General features: G+C 41.6%; 1 protein-coding gene across 2 annotated transcripts in view; it reads left to right on the top strand.

The window, feature by feature from the left end:
* EVA1C (eva-1 homolog C) overlaps window positions 1-18,298 on the top strand; it is a 69,772-nt gene that overhangs the window by 36,045 nt on the left and 15,429 nt on the right. For both annotated transcript variants that reach the window (XM_075850951.1, XM_075850952.1), the window contains exons 2-3: window positions 13,098-13,303; window positions 15,323-15,446. In XM_075850951.1, the coding sequence (XP_075707066.1) occupies window positions 13,098-13,303; window positions 15,323-15,446 (330 nt within the window). The remainder of the gene's footprint in view (window positions 1-13,097; window positions 13,304-15,322; window positions 15,447-18,298) is intronic.

Below are 18,298 nucleotides of genomic sequence, written 5' to 3'. Positions count from 1 at the left end.
TTTGATTGGTCATCTGAGCGTTTCTGCCGCCTCGTTTTAGTGATCAGTGGGGATCTCAGTGCTCGGACCGCCACCGATCAAAACTTCTGATATGTCACTATGACATGTCAAAAGTATTTAAAAAGTTTAGTTTCCCTTTAAATGCTGAAGACCTTTTTTATCTCTTTCATTATTTTTATCATTTTTACGAAATACATTTATTGTTCTGTATGTCACTACCATCATGCATCAGTTTGAGACACAGATTTCATATTGTTTTATGTTGGAAGGAACTTGGTCATAGGCATATTGTCGCACCTCGCTGATTAATGCTCTTCATACGTCCTGTCAAGAGGAGTGGGGGAAGGGAACCGACAATTGCTGTATCTATTTTTCAGGCACTAAGAAGTGGTTGTCACTTTTCATGCCTGGCACACAAGTAGATACTATTTTATGCATGAGCAGCAGGCAAGCTACAGAGAATGACTTATTGTTGGATAAAATACATATTTACAATATCGTCAAGAGTGTACAGCATATACCATAGAGGCAACCCATGCAGGTGCTGTGGGGCCCTTGGGGAGCAGGGGCCCAGCCCAGGTTGTCTGCATCCATTATTTTAATAGGTGGTGAGACCCTGTGCAGGGATCCCCTCTCCACGTGCCTTACAATGTTAACAAACAAGAGTTAACATGATCCAAGGATCATGGAAATGGGATGGAGGCAAACAAGCACCAAAATTGTCCTGTTCCAGGTGGTAAGTGGTGTATTAATATCAATCTAGAACTAGGAGTGGGAGCCATTTTAATTTTTATGGCGCACCGCCTTAACCTATGTACTACTATGGGAAGGTGTTTTGAGATAACCAAATACAAAGAGCTTGTGCTTGAAACCTCTAGTTACAGGTCCAAAGCCTAAAGTTGCATCTGATGACAACACTTTCCACTTCTGATTTACTCGGCTATCTCCGGCAGTAAAAGTGAATAAAGCGGTGACTCCGCACGCACCCCAACCAATGAGACATTTATCCCCTATTCTGTGGATAGGTGACAAATTACGTATATGGGGAAACCCCTTTAAAGGCTGACCATCAATGAAAAAGTAAAAATGGAGCACCAATTTTTGGCCAGCATTAGACATTGGTCCTGTAACTGTAATCTCAGCATAGAACTGAGATGTTAAAGGGAATATCTCATGTATGTAATTTTATTTTTATTAATTAGATATAAGTCTATAGATGATAAATAATGTGTTTGGTCTTCTTTTAAAAGGTTGTAACTATTTCTTCTTTCTTTTTAGAAAATTCAGTAGGGGCATCCAAATTGGTGGTACACACTTCCTGAATTGTCTATACAGACAGTGCAGCAGCGTGTGTGTGCTTTATGCCAGCTTAAATTCATGAGCGTTAATTGACGGAGAAATGGTATAGAAAATTACAGTGTGTAGAAGTTATTTAGTGCAGCCCCCTCCCCCATAGAACAGGGAAGGGAGTTGCATAAAGAGCCATATCTGTGTGTGTGTGTGTGTGTGTGTGTGTGTGTGTGTGTGTGTGTGTGTAGTATGTAGTGTTGCTATCTTACCTTATCTAGACCTCCAGTAGTATAATAGAGCTGTCAATAAGTCCCCCACTCTATAATTATAATGAGATGACTCTGCTAATATTATCCCAGTCTATACAGCAAAGCTGATAAGTGAACTTCAGGAAACAGGATGCGTCAGCCCATTGTAACTGCTCTAATGGCCAGGGTAAAAACTGCAATATTTCAAGATAAAATATTGTTGGGTGGATAGTAAAAAAAAAAAAAAAAAGAAACCACTTAAAGTATTAAATATGTTTAGAATAAAAACCTTATTTAAACAATATGTCATTTTGTGTTATACATTTTCTTTAAGAAACAGTTTTCACATTTTTATTATTTTCTCCTGGTTGGTCTCCTTTAGGTTATAGCTATACACAAGAGAGTTTGAATTGAAGTTTAAAGTTGTGAGAAAAGTTGATGTACAACAGCAGATGTCATATTTCTCAGACATTGGTTTATTTTGTTTATTTTCTGAATTTATTTTATGACACAGATTTTCAGATTGAAATAAATAGTTTCCATGAGCTATTAAGATTCTCAGCTTGCTCGTGGGGTTTGGTATTGTCTGGGGATCTTCAGAGAACATTAGCACAGCTACCCCCACTGAGAGAGAAGAACCGCTTCATTTCGTCCATTCTTGCACCCCGGGGGCCGTGTGTAAAATTGAAATTGGCAGGACAAACTGATCCTTGGGGATAGCGGTATTGATGGTATAACTAAAATCTCACTTGTGGATGTGCAGCACGTATCAATGACACACAAAGGATCCTTCCTGCACTCCAATAGATAGGGCAAAAAGCAGCCTAGCAGTACCTTGCATGTCTCAGAACTATCACTGGAAAACTGAAGATAAAGATCATGGCACCACACCCACTTGCCCCCAGCTCCCAACTACATACCAAACTAGCTTTGCCCGCAACGTCTTGCTTCACCCTCCCCAAAGTAGTTTCTAGTCTTCCAACCAACCGACCTGTATGACTGCCCAGGCTAAAACACGATCACCCTGCTGTGTAGCTCATGGCTCACTACACCGTATCTCCCTCATTTGGAGAGCTTTGTCTTGATGCACCTGAATTAAACTCAAAAGGGAAGAGTGGGGTGGGTGGTTCTTCGCCATTCCGCAAGTACGAACTGACTCCCCTGCCCTCTGCACCTCCTCCTTAAAATTCCCATCTAACTCCTCCAAACCCTCTCCCCACCAGTAAGTTTTCTTATTCTTTTCCACTGCTCATCTTCCTCCCAATACCTTGTACAGGTGAGACAATAAATTACCAGGCTCCTCTTAGGCATCTTGGTGCCAATGACCATGCAGCCATTGCCTTCTTTTCGTCCCCACGCCATTGTTGCTGAGCTGTCTAGTACACCATGGTAGGGCTGCAGGGTCCTCTTATGGCTTCTTTGTCAGAGCCGAGGGCCAGCGTTAGGGGGGAAAACTGGGCAATTGCCCAGGGCCCCCATCCCTAAAGGGGCCCCCTCTTTTAGCATTGCTGTTCAGCTGCCCATCCCTGAAAGCAAGCGGGCGGGTAGCGGAAAAGCGGTAACAATCAGGTAGAGAGTCTCTACCATGGAATCAGCATGGAGGAGCGCCGCCGGATCAGCGATATTGTCACTGATATTGGTGCTCCTCCACGCTGATTCTATGGTAGAGACTCTCTACCTAACTGTCTCCTCCGAGTCCTGGCACGCGTACTGTGTCTTCCTGTCGCTGTGAGCGTCAAGACGTCGTGTATGCTGGGCAGTGTCAGGACGCAGTAGGGAGTATAGCAGGCAGGAGCGGAGGAGGTACAATTATACATAGGCAGCACACTGCCATACAATATTATCTCCAAGGTCTGATTTATTTATTTATTTTATTTTGTGGTCAAGGTGACTTAAATATGGGGTTTGATTCTGAGCAATGAGGAGTTACATATAATATGTGTGTATCATCCACATATCATCCACATATCATCCACATATCATACACACATATTATATGTAACTCCTCCTTGGTTTTCCCATCAGAGATATTTATGACATATCCACACTTCTGGGACCTGCACTAGACCCTAGACTGGGGCCCCCTAAGCCCTGTTCTTTTGCTCTGTGTTGTGGCCGAATCGTGTGATTTCCGACCATACGATCATATACTGATGAGCTATCCTGTGGATAGGACATCAGTTGCCCGTGCCAGAACAACCCCTTTAAGTACTATATGGCCCGGCTGCAGCAGTTGTCTGGTCTGGTATCTGATTTTTTTTTTGATATTGTGACATATATAATCTGTGGTCTGAATATATATTGCTGCAATAATACTATGCAGCCAGAGTAAAGTAATGGAAGAGAAGAGGTTGGCGTTCTGTAGATCAGTCAGTGTGGAGACCTGATTAACCCCTTCCCTCTGCAGCCATTTTTTGGATTTTCACTTTTGTTTTTTCCTCCCCACTTTCCAAAAGCTATAACTTTTTTATTTTTCCATCAATATTGCCGTATGTGGGCTTGTTTTTTTACAGGACGGGTTGTTGATTTTCATGGCACCATTTATTGTACCATATAATGTACTGGGAAACTGGAAAAAAATTCTTTGTGGAGTGGAATGTGAAAAGAAACAGCAATTCCTTCATTTTTTGGGAGGATTTGTTTTTACGGCTTTCACCGTGCGGTAAAAATAACATGTTAACTTTATTCTGTGGGTCAATACAATTACAGAATAATCTTTTAATTTTGCCCAGGGCTACACTTTGCCTAAAACCGGCCCTGTCAGAGCCCCCATACCTCATCACTCTTTTTGCTGGGGGTTACTGAAAGTCTATTGTCTTGTCTATAGTGATCCTTAAAGAGGTCCTCTCCTGACATGCCTATTTTAGTAATAACTTGTATTCCCCATGAAATAATCATTAGAACCTCCATGTTCCATTCCTCTGTGATTCCTCCTAGAAATGTCTGAATATATTGACAACTGAGGGTTTCCATGCCCCCTGTCAAAGGGGCGTGTCCCTACACAGTCTCACTCTGTCACCACTGATTGGACATTGTCGGACTGTGTAAGGACACACCCCCAAATGGTAACACCCAGTTGTCAATTTATTAATACATTTCTAGGAGGAATAACAGAAGAACGGCACAAAGCAGAGTCCTAAGAAAAGATGCTCCAGAATTGTTATTTCATAGGAAATACAATTATTTACTAAAACAGATATGTCAGGAGGGGTGACAGGTGCTCTTTTACGCTGGCCATTCATCTTGTCCCTGACAGCTGCTTCACCTAAATCCCCCATAAAATATGCATGATTGTATCTGGCACATAAACTATAGTATTTTATCTCAGATCATATTTAAGGTGCCCTATTGTAGTACTCATTTTCTATGTCCCAGTGATAGGTGTCGGGATGGCACATTAAATTAAAAAAAAATCTAAATTAAAAATCCCCCTATGGGATTAAAAAAAAAAGTTTAATTAATGGAAAAAAACAAACAATGTTAAAGAAAAAAAATCTGTAAAAAAGAAATTTAATTTTTTTACAATAAACTTTATTAAATATAATTTTCAAAACATTATATAATATACACATATTTGGTATCGTCACGACCGTAACAACCTGCACAACAAATTTAGAGCATCATTTATGATGATCTGTGTATGCTGTAAAAAAAATAATTGAAAACTGCAACAGAATTAAATGAAAAAATGTATATAAATTAAACAATAATGTATAACGACCAAAAAATTACACCTACATAAAGTACAACTGGTCAAACAAAAAACAGTCTCATACATCTACGTAAAAAAAATTAAAAAAAAGTTACGAGTGCCGGGATGCATAGAGAAAAAAATCAAAAAATTGTTCTGGTCTTTAAGGCCAAAAATTGTCCCAGTCCTTAAGGGGTTAATACATTGTGGATTGTTGCTTTTACCTAGTCCTTTGAAACAGCTATGATAACATGTCCAGAAACATTCTCTGTATGGTGATGCCCACTCTTTTTGTAATGTTACCCTTTTACAGACTTTGGAAAAAAAAGTAGGAACAGTGAGTCTAGAATTACCTCCCACAACACGGATTCACAAAGTACAACAAAGGCCACTTTGAACAAGTACAAATAAAGTAGGAACATTCTTTATTTAAGATTTCCGTGTGACGTTAGAACGCAGGCAGCTGTTTACACACAAAGTAAATCATCCTGCAAGTTGTGTTAGACATAGAGGTTTGTTATGACTTGATGAAAGCGACGTGGAATGGGAGACAATCATTTCCAGTAGGTAGATGGCTTCCCTGCCTTAGATCTATGACAGTTTCACGCTATATACAGTAGAATTCATCTAATCCAGGACACAAAATTCCCGATAATACGGCTTCCGATTTTTTTTTTAAACAAATCTGCTTGTTTTTGCTGCCTACATCAACTCAACTTCAAGAACTGACTGTTGACTTGCTGCTTAACATAGCCCACCCCTGCTCAGGCGCCATTGTAACCAGATCATAAATGTTATTCACTTCACCCGTCAGTGTCGTGTGAAGCCAGCCTAAAGCAACAAGTAAACAGTCAGTTCTTGAAGTTAAATGGGCAAGCGCAGAGGCGTAGCTAGGTTCTCCTGCACCCGGGGCAAAGATTCAGATTGGCGCCCCCCCTCCCCAACTTATTTCCCGACATCTCCTTCCCCCTCGCCATGTTTGCTTTCTCTACCAATCAATGAGGTGTCATTTTTTTTTCAACATTTTTTTAATGTAACTCGAGCATAAAAGCATTTCTAAATTTTACAAGCGATATAGTTATATAGTTAACATAAAAATAAATTAAAAGAAAATAAATTAAAGAGGCCACACACAGCCCCCTGTAGATAGCGCCATACTCAGCCCCCCTGTGGTAGATAACGCCACAAAGCCCCCCTTGTAGATAGCGCCACACAGCCCCTCTTGTAGATAGCGCCACATTCCCCCCTTTTAAATAGCGCCACATTCCCCCCCCTGTTAAATAGTGCCACACTCCACCCCTTGAACTTAGCACCACACTGTAAACAGAGCGGCGAGCGGTAGCCTACCACTACCACTTTCCGCTCTGCCTGACGTGACTTACCGGAGGAGCCGAGGAGGTCATGCGGCACAGGCAGCGGCGGAGTTCCTTCTGAATAGGGTCGGTGACAGCCAGGGAGTGGACCAGTCCAGTCACCTGACCTGAGTCATCTGACCTCATGTCGCTGATGTGAGGTCAAGTGACAGGTCAGGTGACTGGACTGGTCCACTCCCTGGCCGTCACAGACCCCAGTCAGAACGCCGCTGCATGAACTCCTGGCTCTTCCTAAAGCTGATCTCTGCTGCAGGCGTCCGACATACAGGGCGCCTATTAGAAGCGATCAGCTGCTCTGCTGTGCCGCCCCCTTCCCTACCACCTCACCTGCCCCCCCCCCCCCAGCTACTCCCCTGGGCAAGCATAAGAATCTGAGTGACTTAAACAAAGTGGAGTGTTTCTGGTATGCAATGGCTAGTACCTACCAAAAGTTCTCCAAGGAAGGAAAACTGGCGAACCGGTGACAGGGTCATGGGCGCCTAAGTCTCATTGATGCGTGGGTAGGGAAGGCTTGCCCATCTGGTAAGATGCCACAGAAGAGCTACTACTATTGCTGAAAAAAATGACTCCTGGCTGTACAGTGGTGGATTAAGTGAACCATGGGCCCTGGGCTGTTGACACAACTTGGGCCCCCTCCTTCCCTCACACGCAAATCAACCCCCCCAACCCACTGACGCTGTACCCCTCAGTGCCACTAACCTGACGGATACAGGTTTTAGCACTAGATACAGCTGCTCTGTATACAGGATACAAAGCAGCTGTATCTCAAAAAGTAAAAATCATTTTTAATAAAAAGTATTTAGAAAGTTGCACCAAACACACTGATACTGTTTTATTAAATAAAAAATAATAGTAATTAAAACAATTTAACATTTCTCTTTAAAGTGTAACTAAACTTCTAAAAAACTTTTGACATGTCATAGTGATATGTCATAACTTTTAATCCGAGCATTGAGACCCCACCGATCGCTAAAGTGAAGCGGTAGAAGCGCTCGGTTGCATGCTGCTCCGCTTCGTTTCTGATCGGCATTTCTCTGAGTGTTGTACGTCCGTACACCGTTTGCTCGGCTTTTCGACAATAGCTGATCAGAAACGAAGCGTCACAGCGGTCACCTGAGCATTTCTGCCACTTTGTTTTAGCGTATCAGAGCTTGGATCCCCACCGATCAAAACTTCTGACATTTCACTATGACATGTCAGAAGTTTTTTAGAAGTTTAATTACACTTGTCATGTCATGAGGGCCATTTATGACATATCCACAGGATATGTCATAAATGTCAGATAGATGCGGGTCCCACCCCTGGGATCCGCACCTATCTCTAGAACAGGGCCTCCTAAACCCCATTCTACCTATTCTCCCCCAGGGCCGATTCTAGCTTTTCTGCTGCCTGAGATGAAAATTGAAATGGTGCCCCCCAGATTTTGATTGACATCTACCTGGCTGTGCTACATCACTAGCAGCTTCCTCCAACTGCAGATGCGCCGTTGCCTTGTACTGGCATGTGCAGTGGAGCTGGGCAGAGTACACCTCGCTGCATGGTGTGTGCCCAAGATACAAGGCAATGGCGCATCTGAGAAAGTTGGAGGAGACTGGTAGTGAAGTTTATCCCAGCTAGAGGGATGGGATCCAGCATGGAAAGGTGGGTTTGGAGGCAGGACTATGTGACTCTTCAGGATAGCGGTACCGTGGATATATACAACACCAGAACCAAGCTCAGTACAAATAAAAACACCAGAACAATGCTCAGTACATATATACAACACCAGAACAAAGGCCAGTACATAAATACAGCACCAGAATCAAGCTCGGTACATAAATACATCACCAGAACCAAACTCAGTACATAAATACATCACCAGAACAAAGCTCTGTACCTAAATACAGCCCCAGAACCAAGCACAGTACATAAATACAGCCCCCGAACCAAGCTCAGAATATAAAGACAGCACCAGTACCAAGATCAGTCCATATATACAGCACCAAAACCAAGCTCAGCACATAAATACAACACCAGCAGAAATACTGCTCAATTTAGTGCAACCCCTGCCGTATAGGTTTGTATGGCGTAAAACTACAGCTCCCAGTATGACCCGAACAATGGTAGGGATATGCTGGGAGTTGCTGTTTCCCCCCCCCCAAAAAAAATCATACCACCCATGATCGAGCTGCAGATCATATAGTGACTACAGTACTGATTAGAGGCAGAATAAACATTTACATTAAGTGACTCACCAGTGACGTCTTTTAAAATTCTAGTTGTTCTTTTTCTCTGTTCTTCTCCATCCGGTCCAGACCTCTACCTTCTCCCGGCCACGACCTATTTCTGCAGTTTGCCCCTCAGATGTCATCAGCTTTTCATTTTTCAAACATTTCTGCACTTAGCATTTCTAAACAAAGAAAAAATTCTCACGGTGCCGCACACTGTACCCCTAAATATAATAACACAATACACTGTGTCCCTGATTGTAATAGCACCATACACTGTCACACACACACACACACACACACACACACACACAGTGCTCCCTGTAGATAGTGCCCCCATAGAGCCCCCTGTACAGAGTGCCCCCATAGAGCCCCCTGTAGATAGTGCTTCCCATAGAGCCCCCTGTTGATAGTGCCCTAAAAATAACGCCTTGTAGATAGTGCCCCACATACAGCCCCCTGTAGATAGTGCCCCACATATAGCCCCCTGTAGATAGTGCGTCAAATATAGCCCCCTGTAGATAGTGCCCCACATATAGCCCCCTGTAGATAGCGCTCTACATATAGCACCCCCTGTATATAGTGCCCCACATATAGCCCCCTTGTAAGTAGTGCCCTACATATAGCCCCCCATTAGATTGTGTCTCACATAAAGCCTCTCCTGTAGATTGTGCCCCACATATATCTCCCCCCGTAGATAATGGCACTCACACTTTTAAGTAAAAAAAACAAAAAACTTTACATACTCACCTTGATCCCGTTCCCGCGTCGTCCTGTATCAATGCAGGCCTGCTCTCTTCTGAGCAAATCTGCTGGGGCTTAATGACGCAAGCGGCGTGATGATGTCATTGCGCCCCTTGCATCGTTGAAAGGCGTTGATTGGCAGGGCAGAATGACAAAAGCCATAACTGTTTTATTTTTTACGTCAATATAACCGTATCAGGGCTTGTTTTTGGGAAGGCAAGTTGTAGTTTTTTAAGGCACCATTTATTGTACCATATAATGTGCTGGGAAACTGAAAAAAAGTTTATTGTGGAGTGGAATATGAAAAATATGAAACACTGATTCCTCCACTGTTTTTTGGGTTTAGTTTTTAGGGCGGTCACCATGTGGTAAAAACCACATGTTAACTGTATTCTGCAGTTCAATGGAATTGAAGAGATACCAAATATTAAAAAAACGTGTTATATTTATTTTTAAAAAAACCACATAATTGTTAAAAAAAACTTTGTTCTGTGTCGCCATATTCTGAGATCCATAACTTTTTTATTTTTTGGGGTACATGCAACTTTTTGATTACTTTCTTCAACATTTTTTGTAGGAGTCGTTGTGACCAAAAAAACGTAGATTCTGGCATTTTAAAATGTATTTATTTTTTACGGCATTCACCGTGCGCGCTACATAATGTTATATTGTAATAGTTCTGACTTTTACAGTCACAGCAATACCAATTATGTTTATGTTATTATTTTCATATTACTTTGGAAGCAAAATTGGATAAGAGTTTTTTTTTTTCTTTATTTTGCATGAAAAAAGAAATGTATTTACTTTTTTTAAATTTTTTTTACTTGTTGGATCGTTTGCACATTATACTGCAATACTTTTGTATTGCAGTATAATGTGTTTTTTAAAGGTTTTTCTTAAGCCCTGCCACTAAGATGGCAGACCTGGGGGCCTTCAGTAGGCTCTCAGTCTGCCATGACAACCATCAGCACTCTACAATCGGGGCAGGTGTGCTGACGGAAGGGCTGTCCCCCTCTTTCCAACGGCTTAGATACCATGGTCTCTATTGACCGCGGCATCTGAGTGGGTAAACATCTACCATTCCGACACCCCTACACCCCTCTATTAGCCAGAAGGTAGAGTTGTTACAAAAGGAGCAACTGTTACACTGGAGGACCCAACAAGTCTATGCACCAGTTCCCCTACTAATTACAACTGATTGTGGGAGCCTTCTACATCAGCTTATCACCAGAGAACCTTTGTAACAAAAGGGTTCTCTAAACAACCAATTTAAATGGGTTTGCATATGGACCTACTAGCTAAGACTTCGTTCACATCTGCGTCTGGACTCCGTTCATGGGTTCTGTCTGAGCTTTCCGTCAGGGGAACCCAAGAACAGAATCCAAACTGAAACAAATGGAAACCATAGGTTTTCCGTTTGCATCACCATTGATTTCAGTGGTGACGGATATGGTGCAAATGGTTTCCATTTGTCACCGTTGTGTAAGAGTTCTGTCGTTTTGACGGAATGAATGGCGCTGTCGTCTACGGTATTCCGTCAAAACTACGAAACCCTTGCATAACGGTGACAAACGGAAACCATTTGCACCGGATCCGTCACCATTGATATCAATGGTGATGCAAACGGAAAACCTATGGTTTCAGTTTGGATTCCGTTCATGGGTGCCCTCCCCTGACGGAAAGCTCAGACGGAACACATGAACGATCCAAGTGGGGGAGCCCCCTTTATGATGTCTATATGTCATAACAGGTCAAATGGACAGGGGTTGTCTTCATGAGACAGGGTAAAACCAGCGTTCCACATGAATAAGTATTTGTAAGACCCAGTCTTGCTAGGCCGAGCCAAAATAAGTTCATGCGACATCATAGCAACTTTTCCAAGATCACAGTTCTCGAGATTAGAGGAAAAATTTGGAATTCAACTTCAGGAATGAAAGAACTTCAGTGGTGACAAAGCAGAAATGATGAAATTATAATGTAATTATCTGAACGAAGATGTTCAGACAGGAATTCCACCTACACAGAATTGATTAAGGTGTGTAACCAGTCAGCCATAGACCTCCATCTCTGGATTACTATAAGGACAGGGACTGGTGATTTACTATGGACAGGGGATACTGACTTTACTTAGCTCACAATCTCTATATCACCTGCTGTTTTGACATCTCTGAATGCTTCATCACACCTTCTTGAAAAGGTAATTGGCCCATACCATAACACGAAATGCCAGGGTATGTGTTGACTGCATACCTTATGTGATGGGGGCGTATAGATAGCGGCAAAACATAGATCTTACAACTCTTCTCAAATACTTCAAAATAATGCTATATCATAAAAAGGGCTGTCACCTCATGTACATACTGGCAGAACCTTATCCATTCTATATCAGTGGTCTCAAGATACGTTTTGCAACAGCTAGTGAGTTACAGGTTGAAGACGACTGTTCTACATGTCACATTGAGTGGCTTCGCCACCACTATGATGCCGCCAATAAGGTGAAGCCCAATAAATTTTAGGTGTAATGATACCAATATTACCTCATGAATACAAAACTAACATCGGTACCATATAACATGCACAAACCATGTCGGAGTGGGGTACAGGGCTGGTCTGACCCACCAGAGTACCAGAGGATCCTCCAGGGGGAAAGGTTTGATTCTGACACAATAATGGGCCCCTATTAGAACATCTAGAATCCTCTGGATTTATTATAGCCAAAAATATACAACAGATACCATCTTAGATAATGGATAAAAAAAAAACCTAGCAAACAATCCCCATAATAAAGAAAATCACAATAACAGACCCACCATATAGGTAGAAGACCACAACAGGCAATAAACTGCCCAAATACAAAGCCAATATAATATCATAACCATGAACAGTTACGGGCAGCACGGTGCCTTAGTGGTTTGCACTGGGGTCCTGGGTTCAAATCCAGCTAAGGCAACATCTGCATCGGGTTTGTATGGGTTTACTCTGGCTTCTCCGGATTCCTCCCACTCTCCAGAAACATACTGGTAGGTAAACTGGCCCCAAATTGTATGTGTCTGAGAAAGGGAAATTAGATTGTGAGGGCTAATGTGAATGGTGACAATTGTGGCACCATATAAGCAACGGAAACATTTTTTATCATTTTCAAATACTTTTAAAGGCAAAATATTTCTGGAAAATATAAAAAGTCCTACAGATATAATAAATAATGTGGTATTAGTTTAGTTTTATGAACTCTGTGACTAAAACCTTGCTCCATAGCTCTTAAAAATGGCTGCTGTAACTATCTACTCCTACTTTATGGACAGATGAAGATGTCAGGAGAATAACTGTCTGGTATTAGCGAATAATAATGATATATCAAATGAACGCAGTCACATGACCCAGTTAGTTGATGATCTGTGTGTCCTGTATATTGAGCTTTGGAAATGACTGGTGTGAATCACATAAATCGGAGGTCTTTCCAAATAGATCGAATAGATGTAAGGGATCAGTACAGGAAACGTACTAATTACAGTCCAGTAATTAGGTTATTTTTCTCTGTATCCAGGGTATCTGACAAAACTGCTGCAGAATCACACTGTATCTGCCTGTGACGGGGAACATCTGACGCTCCAGTGTCCTCGTCACTCCACCATTAGCATCCAGTCAGCGTTTTATGGGCGTCCTTCACATATCCCTCCAATGTGTGCCTCATCATCACCCGAGACCATGTCCAGTCCTCATCACAAGTGCCTCGCACAAACTGCACTACAGGTAAGTGATGAATATGCTGCACTTTCTACATAGGAAACTACAGTTACAGTAGGAGGTACATTATACAGCAAATATCCATCTAGCCACAAGGCGCAAACCACTTAGAAATGCAACGCATGAAGTACGATAATGTGTGAAAAATCCTGCACATATTCTCCATCTCTCATTACATGTCTTGAATCAAAGGCATAACTAAATGGGTGCAGAGGTTGCAGTGACCCTCAGGTCCTGGAACCTGAGGCAACCCAAAAGGATCCTCTGCCTCATTTCAGAAGACCTGTTACAGATTTTGCATCAGGACCGAGGCTTAAAGCGACCCTCTGGGTACCAGGACAAAATAATAAATGTGATTAGGTATGTGGAGTTATTTTACCTGGTGCCCTCTAGTTGCACCCCTCTGCCGTGGATCCGCAGCTTTGTTGTCCCTTTCTGTGTTTTCCCAAAGTGGCCACAGCGCTTCACAGACTGAGTATAAGACACTCCCTTTGTTGTTTGATTGGCTACAACTGCTCACGTGAGTAGCTCTGGCAAATCCGAGAACAGTGGGTGTGTCTCAGACTCTTAGTCTAAGAAGCGCTAGAGCCATGTTGGGACAACACAGAGGGAAACCCAAATCGGTGGATACACAGCAGGGGAGCACAACTGGAGGGCACCAGTTAAATATTATTCCATATACCCCATCATATGTAAAATGTTGTTGCGGGACCAGAGGGTTATTTTAAGGACCATTTCCTCTTACAGGATCTGTGACAGATGTGGCACTGGGGAAGGGCATCTATTAAAGGCAAAAAATTGTCATATGCAAATTATTTTAATGCATTAATTAATTTTGATCCGATTTCTAACTGATCCCATTGATGGATTTGTCTGGTTCTATTTTTCTTTTGGGCAGAATAGCGCAACAGACTACACTGTTCTGCCCTCTGAGGGGCAATAGAAACCTGTACGGTCGGAACCATGGCACCAGTGTGAATGGAGCCTTACACATATGCACAGATTATTATTAAGAACACTTTTTACTAGCTCTGTCAGATGATTTTGTATGTTACTATATCAGTTTTATTCTATCAGACTCCCGATAGAATGGAGCTTAATGGTTGTGTGAATATAACCTTTCATTCTTAAATTGAAATAGCATTTTAATCAAATGTATATATTTTGTAGCCAATAAAACTTTGTTTAATAGATATAGATTAAAGCATGATTAGAGTATTGCCTAGCCTCCCTGGCTCTTATTTGCCCTCGGCATAAGGCCAATTTAGACTGGTTGTAAGGAACACACTGCCTTGCATCCCCCAAATAAAAGGCTATAATTGTCTGGTAGTCTGTCCCCAGCAACTAGTCTGTCCAACATGACTCAGCTGTTCATTTCCAGGATGGTTTGGGGCCATGCCTACAGAAATAAGGGGGAACGGCAGCCTGGCAGCAGTTGTATCATTATGAATAAGATTTTTCTAAAAATAAATTAGGGTGAAGAAATATTTTCAATTTACACCTTTATGAAACCTCTCCAGAATAAATATGTATAAAACAAATTTTATATATAAAAGTAATCCAAAATCCAGCAGCACAGGCAGCGTGTGGGTTGAGGAAGGCTCTAGGGGGAAGAGCTGAAACGTAGCCTGAGGGTAATAAAGTACCCATTTTTTCACTTTGCTCTACGAAGTGCTGCCTATTTTTTGTCTATATATATATATGAATATTTATGTATTCCGTTTCCCAACAGAGTGCCTTTTAATGAAACGGAAATTATTTCATATATCATGTTAAATATGTAGATAAGAAACACTTAACATGACTAAGTATATAGATAAGATGTAAAACAGGAAAGTTGCAGGGGACTGGGTTTCCTTCCTGCCACATATTGTGATTCTTGTATTGTAGTACCAGGCACAAGATAAGATGAAGAGATAACAAATCCTTACTATGTGCACGGCCATGCGATATCATACCATTGTTTGTATATATACATTGATATTGGGTGCAATGTATTCACATAGTTTTTATCTTTTGTTATAGAAAGTCCTGGATGAATGCCAGAATCTGAGATCCTGCCAACTCCCTGTGAATAGCCGTGTTTTTGGGCTAGACCCATGTCCGGGCATAACCAAGTATCTTTTGGTCTCGTACAAGTGCAAACCTAGTATGTACATTCATATAGTAGTTGTATATTATGATATTATTACTCTTGGCATGGCACATTCATATTATTACCAGATTGATACAAATGTGTCTTGAGGTCCTCTTTGACGGCCCGATGAGGGCCATGAAAACGAGTGCCGATAAACGAGACAGCTCGTCGATTGGTACACGTTTGCTCCTTTTACACGCAGCTATGATCGGTAATGTAGGGGAACAAACCATCAATACTACAATCGTTCATCCCCATACATTTCCATCATGTCGGCAGCATATCTTCAGGGAGATGTGATGCCCAATAGCGACCATTTTATTAGCCACATAAACCAGCTGTTTAGCCGATGAACGAGCGTTTGCTCATTCATTGGCTGTTCATTGCCCTGTTTACACAGGGAAATGATCGGGAACGAGCGTTCAGGTGAACCGATCATTGGCCTGTGTAAAAGGGTCTTTAGACTCTGTTCACACTGCCAATAGGTTCATTTCAATCAGTGTTTTTGACAACGCTATTCCTACTGCCACAAAACACAGGAATCCAATGGAAACCTTCCAGACCCCATTATTATAAGTTCATGTAATCAGTCAGAATTTGTTAGGATCCGTTTCACAAAGAATTCATCAAAGCTGTCTTTGTTAATAAAGGAAGCCATGATGACGCTTATGTGAACAAAGCCTTAGGTCCTTTTCACACTGCACTGTTTTCACCGTATGTGCCGAAAAAAGATCCCTGCATATTTGTTAAATGTATCCATAGGCCCTCATACACCCGACGGTGGCCAAAAGAGTCAGGCTGGTATACGACGAAATAACTTTTTTTTCTGCTGTATGGTAATGTGCTGTTGACTGCGCTATTCCATACAGAGATATACAGTGTAAAAAGTATACTTTTTTTTTTTACAATGAAAGACTATGGGTGGCGTATGCCACGATATCCCTATGAAGTGGCATACTTCGGAGGCTTATGTCGGAGGTATAGGTCGGAAGTATCTCCCAACATATATATCTCTGATAGACACTGCGAAATGTTTGGTTGCACTATTTTTTTTCAATATTTATACATTTCATCAAAAATGAAAACCATTGTAATTATAACTTCTTAATTTGTCGACTTCTTTTGCCGGGTCGGTAAAAATTATGTTCCGCCATTTTCTATTTATTACGTTTCCCATAAAGCTGAGTGGCAACCAACATGGCGAGCTATTACAGCTCCAATAGGACATGCTACCAGGTGTCTCTGAGTCCTGAACTAAAAATCTAGTGTAACAGCATAAGGTAGTGGGAAGGTCATCTACTGGGGTAGACGGCGCAGAAAAGCGATAAGGATAAAATGCAGCCCATTCCAGCAAATGTTTCATTAGCATACGTATAAGTCTTGATGGTTTTATTGTGACTTTTGCCATGTTTTTTTCCGAGAAATTTGGATGTGTTTTTGATATATTACAGTATAAGATATTACGTAATTAACAAAAGCACCGCAAATGTGACACGTGTGAATACAGCCTTAGGCTCTGTTGTGTCAAGGCAGATAGAACCATGTCGGATCTGCAGTTATCTCACATGTATGGCCAGCTTTGAAGTCTTCTGCCTAAAAGAAAGTCCCAACAATATCAGGGATGTTACCAGAAAACCAAGGCTTTATCATATATTCCCGACTCATTCAAACAAACCAACGCTTTATCAGAACTTCTCAATCTTTTTCTACTGGGCCCCAACAATGGTCAAAGTCCATGACAAAATAAAAAATTAATCTCAACTAAAACATCCTCCCCAGCCGCACCTCACCAACATCTGGGGGCACCTCACTGATAGGCAATGCAAAAAACAATATCAATGGGCACCATGTAATGCTTCATTTTCCCTACCACTGGGGTTCAAAGCAGAGGGCAAAGAGAAATCAACTTATTTTTCATCGCCCTATGAACAAAAAGAGATGGTAAAAAGTAGAGAACCCCTTTAAGTAAGACTGTTTATTACAATAAAAATGGCTAGGACAGTAGGGTAAATGTTACTCCTGCCACAGCTTCAGAATATAGAGTGATACTGCTGTGTTGTGACAATACTGTTTTATTTTATTACATGCCAGGCGTTGCACTATTCCTGTTAGGTTTCAGCTTTCATTTCCAAAAACATTTCTTCATTTCTGTTTTTTTAAAGGCGTTATCTGGGATATAATATTACATTGATATCTTATACTTAGTACTATAGGCCATAAATGTGTGATATGTCAACTTGCCAGAAACACATATAACAATCAAATGGGTGAATAGAACTTGAGAGTAGAGGACGACCAAGGGGTTGCCCAGCAAATAAAAAATATTTTCAAACCAGCTCACACTTGTGTAGAAAAAAAAAGCCATATTCACATCACCGATTCCTCGTCACACCTGTACCAAATCTTCCTGGTTCCCCACCGGTCTCTACTTCCTGCTCAACATGGACATCCAGACACAGGGACATGTGACCACTGCAGCCAATCACTGGTCGCAGTAATCACATATCTAGGCGTCATTACTGAGCCGGAAATAGAGACCAGCGGGGGATCGGGCTGGGTTGGTACAGGAGTAGCGAGGGATCAGTGAGGTGAGTATGTTTTTTGTTTTTTTTTTGTACACCACTGTGAGCTGGTTTAAAAATAATTCTTCGCTAGACTACCCCTTTAAAGTGAATTTCCACATTATAATATTGTTATTTTTTTAAGGTCTAACATATTGTGCTGATTAACTTCTTAATATATCTTTATAGACAGCTAAAATTCTGTTGGCCCGCAGTCACCACTAGAAGGAGTTTAAGAGCTTGCTGCAGCTGTCTTATTATTGAGTTCAATGTATAAACAGTATGCCGTAAGCTCCCCCTAGT

Source organism: Rhinoderma darwinii, chromosome 2 (genome assembly GCF_050947455.1).
Source record: "Rhinoderma darwinii isolate aRhiDar2 chromosome 2, aRhiDar2.hap1, whole genome shotgun sequence".
NCBI lineage: Eukaryota > Metazoa > Chordata > Amphibia > Anura > Rhinodermatidae > Rhinoderma > Rhinoderma darwinii.
The sequence above is the reverse complement of the archived record's forward strand: the minus strand, read 5'-3'. Positions and strand labels throughout refer to the sequence as shown.